Source organism: Chlorocebus sabaeus, chromosome 22 (assembly GCF_047675955.1).
Source record: "Chlorocebus sabaeus isolate Y175 chromosome 22, mChlSab1.0.hap1, whole genome shotgun sequence".
NCBI classification, from domain to species: domain Eukaryota; kingdom Metazoa; phylum Chordata; class Mammalia; order Primates; family Cercopithecidae; genus Chlorocebus; species Chlorocebus sabaeus.
The window spans coordinates 48873952-48893238 of record NC_132925.1 but is presented as its reverse complement, the minus strand read 5'-3'; the positions used below and the strand labels follow the sequence as shown (position 1 = coordinate 48893238).

General features: G+C 44.3%; 3 protein-coding genes across 14 annotated transcripts in view; 2 read left to right on the top strand and 1 right to left on the bottom strand.

The window, feature by feature from the left end:
* LOC103228067 (intraflagellar transport protein 122 homolog) overlaps nucleotides 1-1610 on the bottom strand; it is an 89069-nt gene extending 87459 nt beyond the window's left edge. For 4 of the 10 annotated variants that reach the window (XR_005242041.2, XR_005242042.2, XM_038003487.2 and 1 more), the window contains exon 1: nucleotides 1346-1610. Coding sequence is in view for 7 of the 10 variants with exons in the window: in XM_038003487.2 (XP_037859415.2) it covers nucleotides 1346-1386 (41 nt within the window). In the remaining 3 variants the exon portion in view is untranslated. The remainder of the gene's footprint in view (nucleotides 1-1345) is intronic. The other 6 variants (XM_007985380.3, XM_038003488.2, XM_007985381.3 and 3 more) reach the window with 4 other exon arrangements.
* Nucleotides 1611-1684: 74 nt separating this feature from the next.
* On the top strand, nucleotides 1685-11132 carry MBD4 (methyl-CpG binding domain 4, DNA glycosylase). Of its 3 annotated transcripts, none has more exons than XM_007985385.3 (8): nucleotides 1685-2001; nucleotides 3803-4030; nucleotides 4451-5292; nucleotides 7986-8057; nucleotides 8135-8269; nucleotides 8854-9003; nucleotides 9494-9597; nucleotides 10821-11132. In XM_007985385.3, the coding sequence occupies exons 1-8, from the start codon at nucleotides 1898-1900 to the stop codon at nucleotides 10896-10898; spliced, it is 1713 nt and encodes a 570-aa protein (XP_007983576.2). In that variant the 5' UTR covers nucleotides 1685-1897; the 3' UTR covers nucleotides 10899-11132. The 3 variants fall into 3 exon arrangements, with proteins under 3 accessions (XP_007983576.2, XP_007983577.2, XP_007983575.2); XM_007985386.3 differs by having other exon boundaries at nucleotides 7983-8057; nucleotides 9494-9544; XM_007985384.3 differs by having other exon boundaries at nucleotides 7983-8057.
* A 90-nt stretch (nucleotides 11133-11222) lies between these two features.
* Nucleotides 11223-19287, top strand: part of EFCAB12 (EF-hand calcium binding domain 12) — a 31093-nt gene continuing 23028 nt past the window's right edge. Inside the window, exon 1 of the mRNA XM_007985387.3 lies at nucleotides 11223-14251. Within this exon, the coding sequence (XP_007983578.3) occupies nucleotides 14203-14251 (49 nt within the window). The 5' untranslated portion in view covers nucleotides 11223-14202. The remainder of the gene's footprint in view (nucleotides 14252-19287) is intronic.

The window sequence follows — 19287 nt, the reverse complement described above, 5'->3', positions numbered from 1 at the left end:
AACATACAATTCCTAGTGTTTAAGATGCAAATAAACATCTCCCATTTATGTTACCTGTCTATCTCCTGCAGACATTTGAGTTTGCCACCTCTGTAATATAAGGAAAAATTAATGTAGGGGGTGAGAGCATTGACGTTGGAGTGAGGAAGACCTGAGCTTGAAAGCTGGCTCCACCCCTCACTGTGTGACCTTGGCAAATTACCCACCCTCTCTGTGCTTCAGTTTCCTCATACATAAAATAGAGGAAATTATAGTACCTACCTCAGAAAGTGGTGAACAGAGACAACTAGATGAAGGATAAGAAGTGCTTAGCGAGCACCTGGCACATAATGTCAGCTACCACTAGTGTCGAACACAAAAGAGAGGGCCCATCTCCAACGTGAGCCTTGAAGGATGTGCAGGATTTCCGTGTGAGATGAGGAGAGAGGGCATGCTTCACACAGAGAAAGGTCTCAGAAAGGACTGAACCAAAGACAAGTAACCTGCTCCAGTGGCCAGAACAGAGGCTTCACAACAATGCTGAAAGATTTTCAAAGTCAGGCCGAGACCTATCCCATAAATAAGTGTATGACAAAACAGACTATATTATAGATTTAGCCAATAACAATGGAATAGGACATTAAATAACTGAATCAAAAGGTGACAAAGTTATTCACCTTTAATTCTTTTTCAAACTTCCCAATTAGGAGAGCTTGTGTTTGATGCTCATTTTGAGCACCTCTCTGATCATACCTGCCAATCTCCAATTTTAGAGAAACGAGATATCAGGTTTAAAGGCTCCCTAGCAACAACAGCTAGCTACAGCCTGTTCAGTTTTGTTTCTCCCTACTTTAAGTTTTACTTTTACACTTAGAGCAAGTGACGCTGACTTTATCTTAACACTTAGAGCAAGTGACACTGGTTTTCATAAATAGAGTAATAAAGTTTCCTTGTAAAATGTGAAATCATAATTAAAATAAATGAGACAATTTAGAGAAAAACGTCAAGTAAACAAGAGTACAGGTACTATGTGGAAGTAGCAAGAACTGTGAAGCTTGAGCAGCTTCGTGCTATGTCGTGGGTGTGAGACGAACTCAAGGCAGCGACAAGGCCAGACCGTGAGGGAAGAGCCGCCTCCACTGGCACTACCTCCAGGCGCCGCACCTCCCTTTGCCGCTCTCCAACCCTCAGGAGTTTCGCCAACCGCCAAGGGGCGGGAGGGTGACCCTGCAGTCTCCCAGGCCGGGGTTCAGTGCCCTTGGCCCAGGCAGCAAGCTCGCTGCCACCCTCAAACACGATGCAGCGGCTCGCGCAGTCCCCGCGGGGACTCGACCTCCCGTTTTTCGCGCACCGCCCGGCTTCTCACCAGTGCTCGGCTTTATCTCTCCACGTCAACACGGCCCTCATCGCGGCTTCCCTTACGCCTCGGGCTCCTCCTCTCCGCCTCAGCGTCTGTCTCAGCAACCGCCTCACTAACGGTAGCCACGCCACAAGCCACTTTGGCTACCTGCGTTACCCCTGGCAACGTACAGGCGCGGTAAGCTGAGCGCGAGGTCGCCTTCCTCCGAGTGCGCATGTCCGAAAGGCAAAGCGAGAAAAGCAGCTAAAGCTAGGGTGGAACTGGAGCCCCTAAGGTATCAGCGCAACCAGAGCGCGCGCGATTGGTTGGGGTTTGTGGGGGCGGTGCGCCTTCCTCGACAATGGATTTGATTGGTGGAGCGTGGAAATGGCGGCTGTAGCCGAGGGGGCGGCCGAAAAGCAGGGGCGGCCGAAAAGCAGCGGCGGCGTCTGGGCCACTTTCGCAACATTCAGACCTCGGTTGCAGCCCGGTGCCGTGAGCTGAGGTTTCACATCTTACTCCGCCCCACACCCAGGGATTCGCAGCGCTGGGCTCGTTGCTGCAGCCGGAGCCTGCTCGATGGGCACGACTGGGTTGGAGAGTCTGAACCTGGGGGACCGCAGAGCTGCCCCCACCGTCACCTCTAGTGAGCGCCTAGTCCCAGACCCGCCGAGTGACCTCCGGTAAATTACTGTTCCCTTTTGGGCCTCAGTTTCACCGCCTGTAAAACGGGATCGGGAGAGTGGACGGTGTGTAGGCCTTTCTAACCTTAGACAGAGGGTCAGCAGAGACCTCGAAGCCCACGGGTTTAGTTACTAGGGGCTGAAGCTCAGGTGCCTTTCCTGTGGGATCAGTCCTGGGGTGCGCCCGACTTCCTCATCCGAGATGACTAGGGAGACTTGAGGGGGAGCCGGGAGGTTTTGTGCAAGAGATCCCCTTGAGTTGGAGGATCCTGGGAAGTCATTTGAGTACATGTATGATAGGAGGTTAAGATTTACCTACTTTTTCCGAAATTGAATCCTAAGAACTACTTTGAAAGAGGCATCACCTTCTTTTTACAGAAAGTATTTTACAGAGACTTTGAGATGTTAAGTAACTTGCTGCTAAACTTACAGCTGGCGGAGCTGGGATTTGAGCCCCAGTCTCTTTAATAGTTTGTGCTGATTTCACCAGGCTTCAGTATCTTTATCTCTAAAATTGTAAACAGTATCATTTCATAAGATCCGCCCAGCTCCGCAAAATTATTTTACCCCAACTTATATCAGAAAACTTTGATTCTAATTCTAGTTCTTGCATAGTTTCCCTATTTGTAGAAAATAACTTGGGTTAAATGATCTCTCTAGACCCATCCAGCTTTTACAATCTGTGGTTTAGTGATTAGAATACACTTTACTGAAATTTTTCTTTTTTTAATTTTTAAATTATGTTTTCATCATAGAAGACACACTGGAACATTAATGAAGTTTTAGTTTAGTTTAGTTTTTTTGGTTTTTTGAGATAGGGTGTCACTCTGTCACCCAGGCTGGAGTTCAGTGGCACAATCGTAGCTCCCTGAAGCCTTGACCTGCCGGGCTCAAGCAATACTCCTGCCCCCAGCCTGCTTAGTAGCTGGGACCACAGGTATGCGCCACCACGCCCGGCTGCTTTTTTTTTTTTTTTTTTTTTTTTCATTTTTTATAAAGACAGGTATCTCACTGTGCTGCCCAGGCTGGTCTCAAACTCTTGAGGTCAGGTGATCTTCCCACTTCCTCCTCCCAAAGTGCTGGTATTATAGGCATGAGCCACCTTGCCTTGCCAACTTTTTTCAATAATAGTATGGGAGAGAAGTATTAGACCAAGATTTGGTAGACTTGGGTTCAGGTGTCTGTTCTGCAAGTAATTTAACCTTTCTGTCACTGAATTTTTTATCAATAAATTGAAAGTTAATCTTATCGTACCTACAAGGTTACCATGAGGATCAAGAATGAAGGAGATTCAAAAATTCTGTATCAAATTATTTACCTTCTGGAGGGTTACATCTGATGAAAGTGATACACTCTCCCAGAAATTTTACATTATGTAAAACTTTTACCTCATTTATTGGCAGAGAAGAGAGTGTAACTCACTGATTTATTTAAGCATTTTCTGATGCTTAAGAGCTCAGGATAAGAGCTCAGCTGTTGGCTCATATTCTCAAATTTATGCTAAGTGCCCCCAGAAATCGTTACAATAGCCCTACTCAGTAATTAATCGGAAAAGTTTCTAACTTGACCTTTTTGTTGTGCAGAGATTTCCAACACTTTTTAACTTGTGCTAGAGGGTATGGGAAGCTTTTGGAAGACAGGAAAATACTCCCATAGCACAAGGCTGGTCCATACTGACTTTAGTCTCCCCCATTTTAATATGGATAATCTATGTGGTTCCCGCATTATCATGGATTAAAACTGAGTAGGCAGTGGAAGATAAATTTTAAATAAGTTAATCACTTAGACTTTGTTTTTCCAGCAAAGAAGATGTTGCTGTGGAATTGGAAAGAGTGGAAGAAGATGAGGAACAAATGATAAAAAGAAGCAGTGAATGTAATCCCCTGCTACTAGAACCCATTGCTTCTGCTCAGTTTGGTGGTACTGCAGGGACAGAATGCCATAAGTCTGTCCCGTGTGGATGGGAAAGAGTTGTGAAGCAAAGGTTATTTGGGAAGACAGCAGGAAGATTTGATGTGTATTTTATCAGGTAAGCATATAAGATGGTAAAGACAGTAAAGCAAAATAATTTTGTCTGGTCAGATAGTGGGAGCATAGCAGGAATCTTGGCTTCTTTATATTTTTATCACAAAACGATTGCAGATTCTATTCTTTCAATGTTGCTATTAATTACATCAAGTGATCTGGGGAAAATTACATACATTTTGTCCCTCCTACTGTGAATGGTTAACAGGTAGGTTGCATTTAAATTATAGTTATAAATTTATTTTATATTGTCATAGAGGAAACAAACCATTTAAAAGTGCCATTTATCACTCTTTTTCATTTTTAAATGACAGATGCCCATGGCAACATTTGGAAATTAATTAGAAATCTGAAATGTGGTCCAATTCTTTTAAAAGTCCCTTCTATTTACTAGCAGTAAGTTTCCTTTAATATCATTTTCTAGCCCACAAGGACTGAAGTTCAGATCCAAAAGTTCACTTGCTAATTATCTTCACAAAAATGGAGAGACTTCTCTTAAGCCAGAAGATTTTGATTTTACTGTACTTTCTAAAAGGGGTACCAAGTCAAGATACAAAGACTGCAGCATGGCAGCCCTGACATCCCACCTACAAAACCAAAGTAACAATTCAAACCGGAACCTCAGGACCCGAAGCAAGTGCAAAAAGGATGTGTTTATGCCGCCAAGTAGTAGTTCAGAGTTGCCGGATAGCAGAGGACTCTCTAACTTTACTTCCACTCATTTGCTTTTGAAAGAAGATGAGGGTGTTGATGATGTTAACTTCAGAAAGGTTAGAAAACCCAAAGGAAAGGTGGCTGTTTTGAAAGGAATCCCAATTAAGAAAACTAAAAAAAGATGTAGGAAGAGCTATTCAGGTTTTGTTCAAAGTGATGGCAAAAGAGAATCTGTGTGTAATAAAGCAGATGCTGAAAGTGAGCCTGTTGCACAAGAAAGTCAGCTTGATGGAACTGTCTGCATTTTTGATACTGGAGCATGTGGTGAGACCCTCAGTGTGACCAGTGAAGAAAAGAGGCTTGTAAAAGACAGATCGTTGAGTTCAGGATCAGATTTTTGTTTTGAACAAAAAACTTCCGGTATCATAAACAAATTATGTTCAGCCAGAGATGCAGAACACAATGAGAAGTATGAGGATACCTTTTTAGAAACTGAAGAAACTGGAACAAAAGTAGAAGAAGTTGCGGAAAAGAAGGAACATTTGCATACTGACATTTTAAAACGTGGCTCTGAAATGGACAACTGCTCACCAACCAAGAAAGACTTTACTGGTGAGAAAATATTTCAAGCTATCCAGTGCTTTCAAGCACTATTAAACATTATGTGATGAGAAATTTATAATCCTGCATCTTGTATTTGTGCCTGTACATGGTTAAGACGTGAAAATAGAGCCAAGAAATAGGGCCAAATATGAGATACATCCTACCAGTTGATCCTAATACTTATCTAACTGATACTCAAGCAGTTTCCTATGGCAGAGAGAAAATCAGCTGACTGCTGTCATGAGGCCATGGCAAAGGAGAGTACTACTGTTAACAGCTGCCATTGTCTCTCCCTGGTGCAGCACCTGGGACTCTCCTTCTCAGCAGGGCTTTCCCTTCTTCCCATCCTCTTTCCAGCCAGTAATCTTAAAACTTGAAGGAAAATTAAAAGCCTTCACTTGTGAAAAATTTAGGGAAGACTTCTTTTTTTTTGAGATGGAGTCTTGCTCTGTTGCCCAGGCTGGAGTGCAGTGGCACAGTCTCGGCTCACTGCAAACTCTACCTCCCAGGTTCACGCCATTCTCCCACCTCAGCCTCCCAAGTAGCTGGGACTACAGGTACCCGCCACCACGCCTGGCTAATTTTTTGTATTTTTAGTAGAGACGGGGTTTCACCATGTTAGCCAGGATGGTCTCGATCTCCTGACCTCATGATCCGCCCGCCTCGGCCTCACAAAGTGCTGGGATTACAGGCGTGAGCCACCACGCCTGGCCGGGAAGACTTCTTATATACATAAATGGGTGGAGAATAGTTGGTGTCTTCTCTTCACACCCCTCCTGATACTTACTACTAGATGTGACTTCCAATTTAATTTTGTATATATCATAGTCATTTTTATCTTCTATTATAATGTAATGCTTCTCTGAAATGCTTTAGAGCTCTAAATAATTCAAAAGTATAATCACATAGTTCATCTATTATTTGTAATATGCTCTTAATACAGAATTCAGAACTTAGCAGTTTTGTCTTTATTCCCTCAGTGAATAAGAGATAAAAAGGAGACCTTTTGAGCAGCCCTGTATTAGTTATTCATTATGCTATTATGGTGTAATGAATAACTCCTTTAAAGAATAATAATTTTACTTAAACTCCTGTGGGGAAACAGCCTGGACAAATTTGTGAAGCAGGAGAATAGATACGATTCTTGTTCCCAGTTCTACCCATGATTGTATGTCTTTTCTGTGCCTGGAGTTTCTCTGCCTTTAACACAAGATGGCCATGTATACCTAGTGGTATATTCTTATGGTATAAGAATTCTTCTTCTTATAAGAATTCTTCAAGTCGGTGTCCTAAACACAGCTTCTTGACGAAAGCTTTGAGGTTTATGTAGATTTATTGCTAGCAAAATGGGCAAAAATTAAAAACTTTTTTTGTGATAAGAGTGTAGTTCTCAACATGAGATGAAGAACTCTTAGGTTCCTAGGTGTCCCATGAAATAGTGAAGATTCCCATTGGCTTAGCTAGAAATTGCCAAGTAAACTTGGCATAAAGGAGATTGATTAGTAATTATTCATAGGAGCCCACAGAAAAAGTTGTCAAATCAGAGCAGTCAGAGCAGTTTCCTTTGTTGTTGTTGTTGTTGTTGTTGTTTTTAACTCTCTACTGGGCTTTACCTACTCAAACTAAAATAGCAAAAAAACAGTAGTCTAATTATCTGGATACCTGGATACTTGTTCCAGTGTATAGTCAATCCCAATATCATTTTGGGATGATTGCTTAATTTCAAAGCTTTAGTTTCTTCATCTGTAAAAGAGAGGTAACCACCCTGACTAGTCCTGTTTTTCACATCAAAAATATTATAAAATGAGAAGTGAAAAAGATGCTATACAAATGCAAGGTATTATTAACTGATATTCAAATTGCGAGGGTATGACTAAGGAGTATTGCATGTGATTTTAGAAATTTGAGAAGTCTGATAATACTGGTTCCCAGTAGACAGAGGTTCTTAATAGGTAGTTGTCTCAGGTGCTCTAGGGTTCAAATTGTAGGTTTTTCTGCAGGCTCTGTTTTGTCTGTATATTCTGTTTTGTCTGTATCCCTTTTTTTGGTAGGCGTAAAAGTAAGTTCCCTGCAGAAATTTTGGAAAGTATAGAAAAGTAAAGAAGAAAAGAAAAATTAGCACTTGGCAACAACCGTTATATCATTTTGGCTTATTTCATTCTTAACCTCGGTATTTTTATTTATATATGTTTCCCCTTTTTTATAAAATTGGGATTATATGTAGACTTTTGCTTTTTTCATTTAGAAGTTAATGGGAAAGTATTCACAATAGTCTAAAAAATATTTTAATGACCATATTATACAAATGCATTGTAATTTAAAATATTCCATACTGCCTTTAATTTTTCAATACTATAAACTCTGAACATAAGTCATAAAGAACTAGTATCACAGAGTGGTTAAGGTGAGGACTCAGGAGCCAGACTGTCTGGATTTGAATTTTAGCTCTGACACTTAGTATCCGTGTGATCTTCAGCAAGTTACTTAGCTTCTCTGTGCCTCAATGTCCATATCTGTAAAGTGGAGATAAAAATAATATCAAGTTCATGGGTCATTAGTTGGATTAATTGGGTAATTTATGTAAAGGGCTTAGAATAGTAGCTGGCATGCTTTGTAACAGTGTTGATATTATTTGCATCCCTGAATATTGCTTTAAGCTAAACCATAGACTCGATAAAGTGTTCACTTTTCCTTTTCAGAAGATACCATCCCACGAACACAGATAGAAAGAAGGAAAACAAGCCTGTATTTTTCCAGCAAGTATAACAAAGAAGGTATCCCTTTCCCAATCAGAACAGCAAATTCTAATTCTATTTTGGGTTTTCAATTCTGATGCAGTATGTTTGTTTAGCTCCTAGCCCCCCACGACGTAAAGCCTTTAAGAAGTGGACACCTCCTCGGTCACCTTTTAATCTTGTTCAAGAAACACTTTTTCACGATCCATGGAAGCTTCTCATCGCTACTATATTTCTCAATCGGACCTCAGGTTTGGGGATTATTATCATCTTTGTCTCACAGACAGTGTGGTAAGGAGAAAGCACTGAATTGAGGCCCGGGTTCACAGTCCATTTTGAGTGTGTCACCTGGGATAAGGCATTCTCCCTTCACCCTTAAACTCTTCACCTATGAGGAAATTAGACTAGATGACATCCAACAGACCTTTTAGAATAAAGGGGTAGATTTTATTTATTTTCTACTTCCAAATTCATTTTGATCATCAATGAAAATCAGTTAATGTTTCTCCACCCTCTTTTGTGTGTGTTTAAAAGTATCTTTTTCACTGAATGTACCTTGTGTTCTATATGCCTCTACTCTCATTATCTGCTGATCTGATCATTTAAAAGCTAATCATGCAAGGCCAGTTTTCAGCATAATTTGGACTACTAGCCCCATATATTACAATGTTGGCATTTGATTCTGAAAGTGGTTGCTGGTTCAGATAATGGCTTCTCACCAGTGGTTTAAAAAAAAAAAAAACCCTCTGGATGAGATTTCTAGATGAGAAACTACTTGAACATGAAATCAGCCTATCTAGAGTCTTGTAATCATTCAGTTACTTTTACTTCCCAGGTAAAATGGCAATACCTGTGCTCTGGAAGTTTCTGGAGAAGTATCCTTCAGCTGAGGTAGCAAGAACCGCAGACTGGAGAGATGTGTCAGAACTTCTTAAACCTCTTGGTCTCTACGATCTTCGGGCAAAAACCATTGTCAAGTTCTCAGGTATTTTCCTATATACCCAAAGGAAAAACATAATACCTTGTGCTTATTTAAGAGAGCCACCCCTTAAACTTTAATGTCCTCAGATACTATATTAATGGAGGTTTTTCAGCTCAAGCACCCAAGACATTTAAAAAAGTCCACTTTCCCCAAACCACAGCCTCCCAGTGACCTAAACAATAAATCTTTGCCCATCACTGGGTCAGGCATGTGGGCAGAATTAGAGGAAGAAGTCAGTGAAGCAGAAAGCCCAGTTCTTGACCTCAGGGACGTGACCTCTGTCACATTAGCACAGCACAAAAGAGTGGTTAGGATTTGGTAAATGATACGGGTGCTACAGGAATTCAGTAAGAAGGGCAGTCACAACTGAGGTTGCCAGGAAAGAGCCTTTCCTGTCCCTTTCTTCTGTTCTCTCCGTCCTGCCCCATCACCACACATTTTGGGAGGGTGTCTTTAGAAGCTGACCTGATGTGTGGGATGTTGTATTCTTCAGATGAATACCTGACAAAGCAGTGGAAGTATCCGATTGAGCTTCATGGGATTGGTAAATATGGCAACGACTCTTACCGAATTTTTTGTGTCAATGAGTGGAAGCAGGTGAGGCCCACTCCCATCCGTAATTCAGCACATTTGGTCTCTGGGGCAAAATAAGTCCACCATTATGGTTAAGACTATTTATTGGACACAAATGCTATTATAGTCACAAACAATTTTGTTCCTGGCTGTGGGGAAGTGGGTGGCATGAAGGTTTTGGGGTAGGCACTCCCAAGTCCACAAAGACCAGTCCAGAGGTGTGGCCTCTGACTCATCTCCAGTGGTTTGTCACCTCTGGCCCTCTTCCTGTCATTCCCCATTTGTGTACTATCTCTAAGCCTGACATGGTTTTCCTCCTGTCAAGAGTACACCACTACAGGAAAGCAGGAAGGTTTGGGCCTGCAGTGTATACTTATTGGGTTTCTCTTAGTGGTCTCAGGCTACTTTTGTGGTGACTGGGTCCTGCTTTAGCCCTGTTGAATATGCCCAGCCCTTGGCATACTGATGGTATCCTGGCACCTGATAGGTGCCCACTCAGCTTGCGACTCACCCTCATGCATTCAACCAGTAGGTCTGGCCAGGCCTGAACTGAAGGACCATGGTCCTATCCCTACTTCATCAGAGCAATCCATTGTGACCTGAGAATCCAATTTTTTTTTTTTTTTTTTTTTTCTTCTGAGACAGAGTCTCACTGTGTCGCCCAGGCTGGAGTGCAGTGGCGCAATCTCGGCTCACTGCAAACTCTGCCTCCCGGGTTCACACCATTCTCCTGCCTCAGCCTCCCGAGTAGCTGGGACTACAGGCGCCCGCCACCATGCCTGGCTAATTTTTTTGTATTTTTAGTAGAGACGGGGTTTCACCATGTTAGCCAGGATGGTCTTGATCTCCTGACCTTGTGATCCACCTGCCTCGGCCTCCCAAAGTGCTGGGATTACAGGCATGTGCCACCATGCCCGGCCCTGAGAATCCATTTAACCTCTCAGGGTCTAGAACCTCCTTCTGGAAAGTGAGGTATTAATACTTGACTCATGTCGTCACCACCCCACACTCCAAGTCATGGTGAGTAGTCATTTGGACAGTACTTTGTAAACTGTATGTGATTACCTTAATATAAGGTATAACTTAAAATATTCATGAATCCCATGAGGTTAAAAGTTATAACTTTTAGGTAGAGTATCATAATGTACTGTCCCCCAGCAAACATTTAAAAAGCCAATTTTAAAAAACATATTTCTGACTAAGTTACATTAAGGTCTCTGCCTCTTTGTGTGTTGTATTTCTTCCAGGTGCACCCTGAAGACCACAAATTAAATAAATACCATGACTGGCTTTGGGAAAATCATGAAAAATTAAGTCTGTCTTAAACTCTGCAGTTTTCAAGCTCATCTGTTATGCATAGCTTTGCACTTCAAAAAAGCTTCATTAAGTACAACCAACCACCTTTCCAGCCATATAGATTTTAATTAGCCCAACTAGGAGCCCAGTGTGTGTGCTTTCTTAATGTGTGTGCCAATGGTGGATCTTTGCTACTGAATGTGTTTGAATATATTTTGAGATTATTTTTAAATAAATTATTATTTGACAACAATCCAAAAAAAGTGTGTGGCTTTTCCAAAAATGAAATGTAATCAGAAGATAAAAAGTACATCTAAACTATCAATAATACAAAGCAAATTTCTATCAACCTTGCTAAAGCTAGGGGCCCAACAAATATTTTTATTGGCCAGGTGTGGTGGTGCACGCCTATAGTCTCAGAAGGCTGAGGCAGGAGGATCATTTGAGCTCATGAGGGCCCAGGAGCTCAAGGCTTCAGTGAGCCATGATCATGCCACTGCACTCCAGTTTGGATGACAGAGAGAGACCCTGTCTCAAAAAATATATATTAAAAAAAAAAAAAAAACCTAACCCCAAAGTCAAATAAGATTCCTCTGGCATTGTGTATTGTTGACAGCTCCACACTATCCCTTAGGAATTGTAGATTCCACCTCAGCATCCGTTCAGTAACCTAATGTGAATATCTGTCTGCTGCTCCTTTTCAGCTCACTCACTCTTTTACCTTGGTCCCTTTGTGAAAACTCATTTCTCATCTTCCATTTGGAGTTTATACCATTTGGCCAGGCACAGTGGCTTACATCTGTAATCCTAGCACTTTGAGAGGCTGAGGCAGGAGAACTGCTTGAGCCCAGGAATTCAAAACCAGACTGGGCAACCAGATAATGAGACCCCATCTCTACAAATAATTTTAAAATTAGTTCGGCATGGTGGCACACACTTGGGTCCCAGCTACTCAGAAGGCTGAGGTGGGAGGATCCCTTGAGCCCAGGAGATTGAGGTTGTGGTGAGCTATGATCATACCATTGCACTCCAGCCTGGATGACACAGCAAGACCCTGTCTCAAAAAAAATTAGTCTTATGCCATTTTTATACAAGTACTGTTATTGTTCAAATACCAAAGCATTTACTATTAGAAAAAAAGGGAAAAAACTAGTTATTAAGTCTTAATTACCAACTACCATTTTAAGATATAATTTGAAAATCAAATTGATTGAATAAATGAAAAATCAGTTGTTCAGGAAACTGCCTTTGTTGTAGGGCGGTGTGAACCGAATCAGGCTGCAGTGTGATGCAGAGGTAGTTGGTTGTTTCCACTTTAGTGAGTAATAAGTGTCAGTTTTTAGAAGGATGAATTTTGACCAGAGAACAGGAAAACTGGCCACACCTCCCTCTCCCCACGGCAAACATCCACTTTATAATTTACCATCACATTTTCATTTGACAAACATCCAATTAGCATTCACAAAGTGTGAAGCCCTGTGGTGGGGAGGGGCACAAAGATAAGTTCTGTACAGACTCTCAGAGAGAGAAAAAAGGGCACCTAATAATGGAAGGGAACAAAAGGGGTAAGGAGTAGGGACAAGACAGCCAGATATGGCAGCTAAGGATAGCGAGGGGACTCTGAAACCTTGGGCCCAGCTGGGGCTGGAGGGTGGGGCGGGCTCACCAAGCTCAGGGCATCAGATATGGCTTCGTGGTAGGGCTGGTGGTCATATCCTTTCCCCTAGCATCTCCATGGGGAGTGTGGGCCCATGTGAATGCAGGAGGCGAGCTCTGTGCTAGGGGACCTCAGGACAGCCAGGTTGCTCAGGCTCTAGGCCTGGCTTTTCCCCTTTATTGCAAGTAAGGTTGCCTGACCTCTGTACCTGTTAACTTGTCTTGTAAAAATGGGATAGTGGGCCAGGCACGGTGGCTTACGCCTGTAATCCCACCACTTTGGGAGGCCGAGGCGGGCGGATCACGAGGTCAGGAGATCAAGACCATCCTGGCTAACACAGTGAAACCCCGTCTCTACTAAAAATACAAAAAAAATTAGCCGGGGGTGGTGGTGGGCACCTGTAGTCCTAGCTACTCGGGAGGCTGAGGCAGGAGAATGGCATGAACCTGGGAGGCAGAGCTTGCAGTGAGCCGAGATTGTGTCACTGCACTCCAGCCTGGGCGACAGAGCAAGACTCCATCTCAAAAAAAAAAAAAAAAGGGGGATAGTGGTGTCTACCTCACACGGTGATTGTGATTATGAAGTTCAGACATGTAGTGCTAAAACGGTACCTGGCTTGCAAGAGTGCTGTATGAATGTGACGCATGGCAACCATCTCAGGTTGTGAGGGTCACAAAGATAGCTTGTCTCAGCAAAGGACAAGTGCTCAGGTGTTTCTTTTTAACTTTTTAAAAATTGAGCTAAAAGCCACCATTTAACCATTTTAAAGTGTACAATTCAGTGGTTTTAGTACATTTACAATGTACAGCCATCATCACTAATTCCAGAAGTTTCCATTTCTTTTTTCCATTCCAAAAAGAAGTTCCCCACCTGTTAGCGGTCACTTCCAATTCCTCACCCCATCCCCTATCTGCCATTAATCTACTTTCCGTGTCTGTGGGTTTGTCTATGCTGAACATTTCACATAAAATGGAATCATACAGCACGTGGTCTTTTGTGTTTCGCTTCCTGCTTAGCATACTGTTTTGAAGGTTCATCCATACTGTAGCATGTACTTCATTCCTTCTTATGGCCATCCAATGGATATACCTCATTTTGTTTATCAGTTGATGCACGTTTCAAGGGTTTATTATTCTCTGGTCCTCAGGTTCTGTAACTCCAAACCATGGCACCCTGCCATAAGGGGGGCAGAACATACCAAACACCTTTATCTGGCCACAGCTCACTTTGGTTCTTTCTAACCCTCTGGAGGAGGCAGGGCCTATTTTTCTGATGAGAAAACTAAGGCCTAGAGATATGGAGACCTGCTGAAGATCCCACACTTCACGGGAAAACCGGAGACTTTCTACACTAGATTCCGGGGCACCGCGCCGAACAAAGAAATCCCGCCTTTCACCAACCCCAGAACTGGGCAGGGCGTGGATTTGGACGAAAAGGAGGTGGGGTCAGCAGGCACTCGGCCGAGCGGGCTCGCTCCTGGCACGTGGCAGTGCTCAGCCAATTGGCGCGGGGCGTCGGTAGCCACGGTAACAGGTTGCTCCGGCTGTCCCAGCTGAGCGCCTTTCGCACGACTTGGAGTTACTGTTTATCTGATACCCCGGCACCCGTACGCAAGCAAGCCCACATCTACACACATTCATACACGCCCTTCAGCACCCCCTCCCAGCACCACGACCATGGACGACGACTATGAAGCGTACCACAGTCTGTTCTTGTCGCTGCTGGGTAAGTCCCGGGAAGTGGCGTCTGCAGGGAGCGCTCAGCGCCCTAAGGACGCGTGGAAGTGGGGTGACGGCAAAAACTCAGCCACAGATCTCATTGTGCCGACCCCTCTGGGTGAAGGTTGCCATGGAGTCGGGGGCAGGTCATGTACATTTCTGAGATTTCCACCTGAGCCTAGTTGGAGGCACCAGAGGCCCGACCCATAATGACGGGAGCCCTCCAGCTCACCCTGTTTCTCTGTAGGACATTAATGTATTCAGTACTGGAGGAGAGGCATGGAGAAGACGTCAGTCTTCAAGGTTTTGGCAGTAATGTGCTGGGGACCAAGTTCTTGGCAAAGCAATGCAGCTTCATGGGTAAAAGACAGAGATAAATTTATAATTACAGAATAAGAAGGGGTGAATGCCGGGCCCAGGGATGACACCCACGAGTAAAAGGTGTGCTGAGGGTATGGGATGGGGAGCAACAGTTCCAAGCTTTTGGAAAATATCTTTACACTTGAGCTTAAAGGATAAAAGGGAGTTCTCCAAGCCAAAAGGGGAAGGAAAAAGCATTTCAGGCAAAGAAACAGCATGGCCCAAGAAGTCTGGTGTCTCTGGAAATGAGGTGAGAGAGGTCAGAAGGGACAAGATCATAAAAGATCCTGCAAGCCAGGAGATGGAGAGGCCACTGGGAGTGGCAGGACAGGAATGGGAGCAGTCAGAAAAGACCTCAGACTGAGTTGGCAGACTCAGAATGTTGGTGTGGGGAGATGAGAGCTGGGGCTGTAAAGCTTGAAGACTGAAGGTCTTCTCCATGCCCCTTCTCCAGCAGTGAACACATTAATGCCCAGTGGAGAAACAGGGCGAGCCAGAGAGGCTGACCACCTTTCCCAGGCACACAGGTCAGGGCTCTGGTCAAATGCTCAAGCTAAAGATGCTGGGAGGTGAGGGAGAAGGCCCAGGCTAGAGGTAACTACAGGGACTTGGGGACTGGTTGGTCAGGAAACATAGAAGGGGCAAATAAAGATGGTGCTCAAGTTGGCAGCTGGGGTACCTGGTAGATGGAGGTGTCTTCCACAGAGATAGAGAACATATTCAGAGGACCCAGTTAGTGGGGGCAGGGGCACGAAGACAAATCCAGTCTTGGCTGAGTTTAAGATCCTTGTCAGTGGCTAGACACAGTATATCCCGCCTGTAATCCCAGCACTATGGGAAGCTGAGGTAGGAGAATTGCTTGAGCCCAGAAGTTTGAGAATAGCCTGGGCAACATAGTGAGATCCCATCTCTACAAAATCATTTTTAAAAGTTAGCCGGGCCTGGTGTGGTGGCTCACGCCTGTAATCCCAGCACTTTGGGAGGCCAAGGCGGGTGGATCACGAGGTCAGGAGATTGAGACCATTCTGGCTAACACGGTGAAACCCCATCTCTACTAAAAATACAAAAAATTAGCCAGGTGTCATGGTGGGCACCTGCAGTCCCAGCTACTCAGGAGGCTGAGACAGGAGAATGGTGTGAACCGGGTAGGGGAAGCTTGCAGTGAGCCGATAGCGTGCCACTGCACTCCAGCCTGGGCGATAGAGTGAGACTCCATATCAAAAAAAAAAAAAAAAAGTTAGCCAGGCTTAATGGCATGCACCTGTAGTCCCAGCTACTCAGGAAGCTGAACTGGGAGGATCATCTGAGCCTAGGAGTTCAAGGCTGCAGTGAGCTATGATTGAACCACTGTACTCCAGCTTGGGCAACAGAGCAAGACCCTGTCTCAATTAAAAATAAATAATAAAAAAAGATCCCTGTAAGCCATCCAAGTGGAGATGTTTTAGGAACAACTGCAGGTATAAACTTGGAGCTAATTCCAAGTCAAAAATATTGGTATGGATGTCCCCAGCATAAAGAAGGTCATAGAAACATGAGAGTGGAAGGGATTTTTTGAAAAGAGAAGAGAGCTTGGGTATAAGCCTGGAAGCAACAACCTTTAAAGAGTACAGGAAAAGAGGGGCCCAAAAACGGTAGTCAGAGAGGTAGAATTGGACATAGCAAGAGATTGAATCAAGCCAAGAGCAGGGAGAATTTCAAGAAAGAGTGGAATTGTTTCCAGACACCTATAGGCTGTCTGAGAAAAGAGAGAACAAATGTGTTTTCTGGGACATCCATGGGGAGGACTAGAACCAAGGGATAGAAAGTCCAGGGAAACAAATTCTGGGTCAATATAAGGAGGTATTTTCTAGCAGTCAGAGTTTAGCGTCCGCCATGTTAAGTAGAAAGTTCCACATCAGTGGCGGTGTATAAACGGAGGCAAAGTCTGCCAGTGACATTGAGGAAAGCATCCTTGACCTGGGCAGGTGATTGAACTAGTTGGCATGTGAGAGCTTTCCTCGCCAATCTCCTAGGAACATTGTCACATAGTCTCTACCCATAACTACATAATGACAGCCTCTTTTATTATAAGAGCCCACTTCCCTTTCTGTCAATGGACACAGGACTCCAAAGAGCACTAGAATGAAGCTCCCTGAGGAGGGTGTGGTTGGCAGGCACCCTTGGAAAGTGGGGTCAGGGGCTGGTGCAGGTTTAGAACTATGTGAGGAGAAGGACTCAGCCAGGGAAAACCCTGGGAAATGCAGTGCTCTTCAGAGGGCACAGCAAATGCAAAAACTGAAAACCCAGAGCCAGGAAAGAACCAGGCACCTCAGATAACAGAAAGGAGGACAGCAGCTGGGACCACATGAGTGAGGGGTGGGATCTGGGAGGTGACAAGGGAAGAGTGAGGAGCAGGGCCAGTGAAGGCAGCTTTGTAGGCCACAGAAGGAGGCGGGTATTTATTCAAAGAGCACTAAGAAGCCATTGAATGGTTTCAAATTGGGGAGGGACAGACTGTGAATTTACATTTGTAAGGCTCTCCTAGCTGAGGGCAGAACATGGATTGGGAGTATAGGGAGGACCCAAATGGGAGCAGCAAGACCTGTGGGGAGCAGGTTTTGTGTTGCTGTGGTCTGCAGGGTAAAGTTTCAATCTCTTAGCCTGGCATTTGAGATGATGCCAACCTTATTTCCCACTAACCTCCTCCTTTACACACAGTGTGCTTCCAACATGTGGAACTGTCTGGTGACCCAAAAATCCCCAAATACCACTCCTGACCTTTCCCCATCCCTGCCCCTCCACCCCATGAAGCCAGACCATTCTTGAAGGTCCACATCAGAGACACTTCTTCCTTGATGCCCTCCCAGGTTCCACAATCAGCATTTCTTCCCCAACGGAGAACATCTTGTTACCCTCTGGGTGCCCCACCTTGTTTCGTTGGGTGGACTGGGATCAGGTGAACCATGGTAGGTGCTCAGCCTAGTTTAATCTGCACCTGGTACAGCACCAAGCCCTGGGGGATTCTCAATAAATACTGGTTTGATGAGTGATGACATTCTCAGTCATCCCCTTTTGAGAATGGACTTTCTTGTGGTTGAAGTAATGATACATGTGTTGTTAGAAGTGCTCACTTCCATCCTTATTGATGTGTAATAGTCTGTTCTAGCACTGCTATAAATAACTACCTGAGACTAAGTAATTTATAAAGAAATGAGGTTTAATTGACTCACAATTCCTCAGGCTGTACAGGAAGCATGGCTGGGGAGGCCTCAGGAAACTTAACAATCATGGCGGAAGGCAAAGACAGGCACATCTTACACAACCCAAGAAGGAGGAAAAGAGAGCAGGGGGAGGTGCTACGCTTTTGAACAACCAGATCTTGTGAGCACTCGCTCTCACGAGAACAGCAAGGGGGAAGTCTTCTCCTATGATCCAATCACCTCCCACTAGGCCTCTCCTCCAACAGTGGGGATTATAATTTGACACGAAATTTGGGCAAGGACACAGATGGAAACCATACCATGATGTTTACTTTTATTATGTGCTGACTATGAAAGGAACACATGGGCCTTGTAAAGACACTTAACAAATGTACTGAATGTCCACTTTGGGCCAGGCTGGGCACCGAGGACACAGGGGAACTAAGACACAGTCCTTGTCACTGAGAAACTCACAGACTGTTGGGAAAGAAAGATGCAGAAAATATCTTCATTTCAGAAAAATATGGTAAATGCTTATGATGGGACTAAGTATGGGGGCTGTGGGACCCAGAGGACCCATAAGAGGGGGAGTGGGAGGGCTTCAAGGGGCCGGGATGCCTGAGCTGAGTCTCAAAGGGTGAGTCAGGGATCAACAAGTAAAGCAGGGAGGGAGAAGAGCGTGTCATGGGGAGGAAACAGCATGGCTTGTATGTGTGTTGGTGGAGCAGATCTGTTTGGATACAAATGCAAGGGAAGACAGAAGGAGCCAGAGAAATCGGAGAGACTGGCAAGGGCGAGAGGGCCAGATGGGGCCAGGTTAAGGAGCTTGAACTTTATTCTAGAGGCAGTTGGGAGTCATGGACAGGTTTTAAGCAAGGGAGTTTGGGTTTTAGGAGGAAAATAACTGACAGTATTTCCAATAAGATTGTTATATCCCTTCTGATATTTTATTTTTTTGAAAAAAGGTCTCTGTTGCCCAGGCTGGAGTACAATGGAGGTCATCTCAGCTCACTGTAGCCTTTACCTCCCAGGCTCAAGTGATCCTCCCACCTCAGCCTCCTGAGGAGCTGCGACTACAGGCGTGCACCACCATGCCCGGCTAGTTTTAAAGTTTTTTGTACAGATGAGGTCTCACTATGTTGCCCAGGCTGGTCTTGAACTCCTGGGCTCAAGTAATCCTCCCACCTCAGCCTCCCAAAGTGCTTGGATTACAGGCATAAGCTACCATGCCTGGCCCCTTCTGATTTTTTAGAACACTTTCAAACTGTTATCTCATTTGATCTTCATAACAACTTCAAGAGGTAGATAGAGTGGAGTTTATACCGTTTCAGAAGTGAAATACTTGAGACTCAGAAGGATTGGGTGACAGCCCTGGGTAATATCAAGTAACAGCTAAGAGCTGAGCTCTGGGGCCAGACAAACTGAAGGTCATGTCTCAGCTCTGCTACTAATCAACCGAGTGACCTTGGGCCTCTCTGGGTCTCAATGTCCTTATCTGCAAAAT

What these genes read in the sequence shown, in the direction of transcription:
- MBD4 (XM_007985384.3), top strand. Translation starts at nt 1,898, where the DNA reads ATGGGCACGACTGGGTTGGAGAGTCTGAACCTGGGGGACCGCAGAGCT. An exon ending in GACCCGCCGAGTGACCTCCG is followed by an intron (nt 2,002 to 3,802) that starts GTAAATTACTGT and finishes TTGTTTTTCCAG; the next exon opens with CAAAGAAGATGTTGCTGTGG. An exon ending in CAGCAAGTATAACAAAGAAG is followed by an intron (nt 8,058 to 8,134) that starts GTATCCCTTTCC and finishes ATGTTTGTTTAG; the next exon opens with CTCCTAGCCCCCCACGACGT.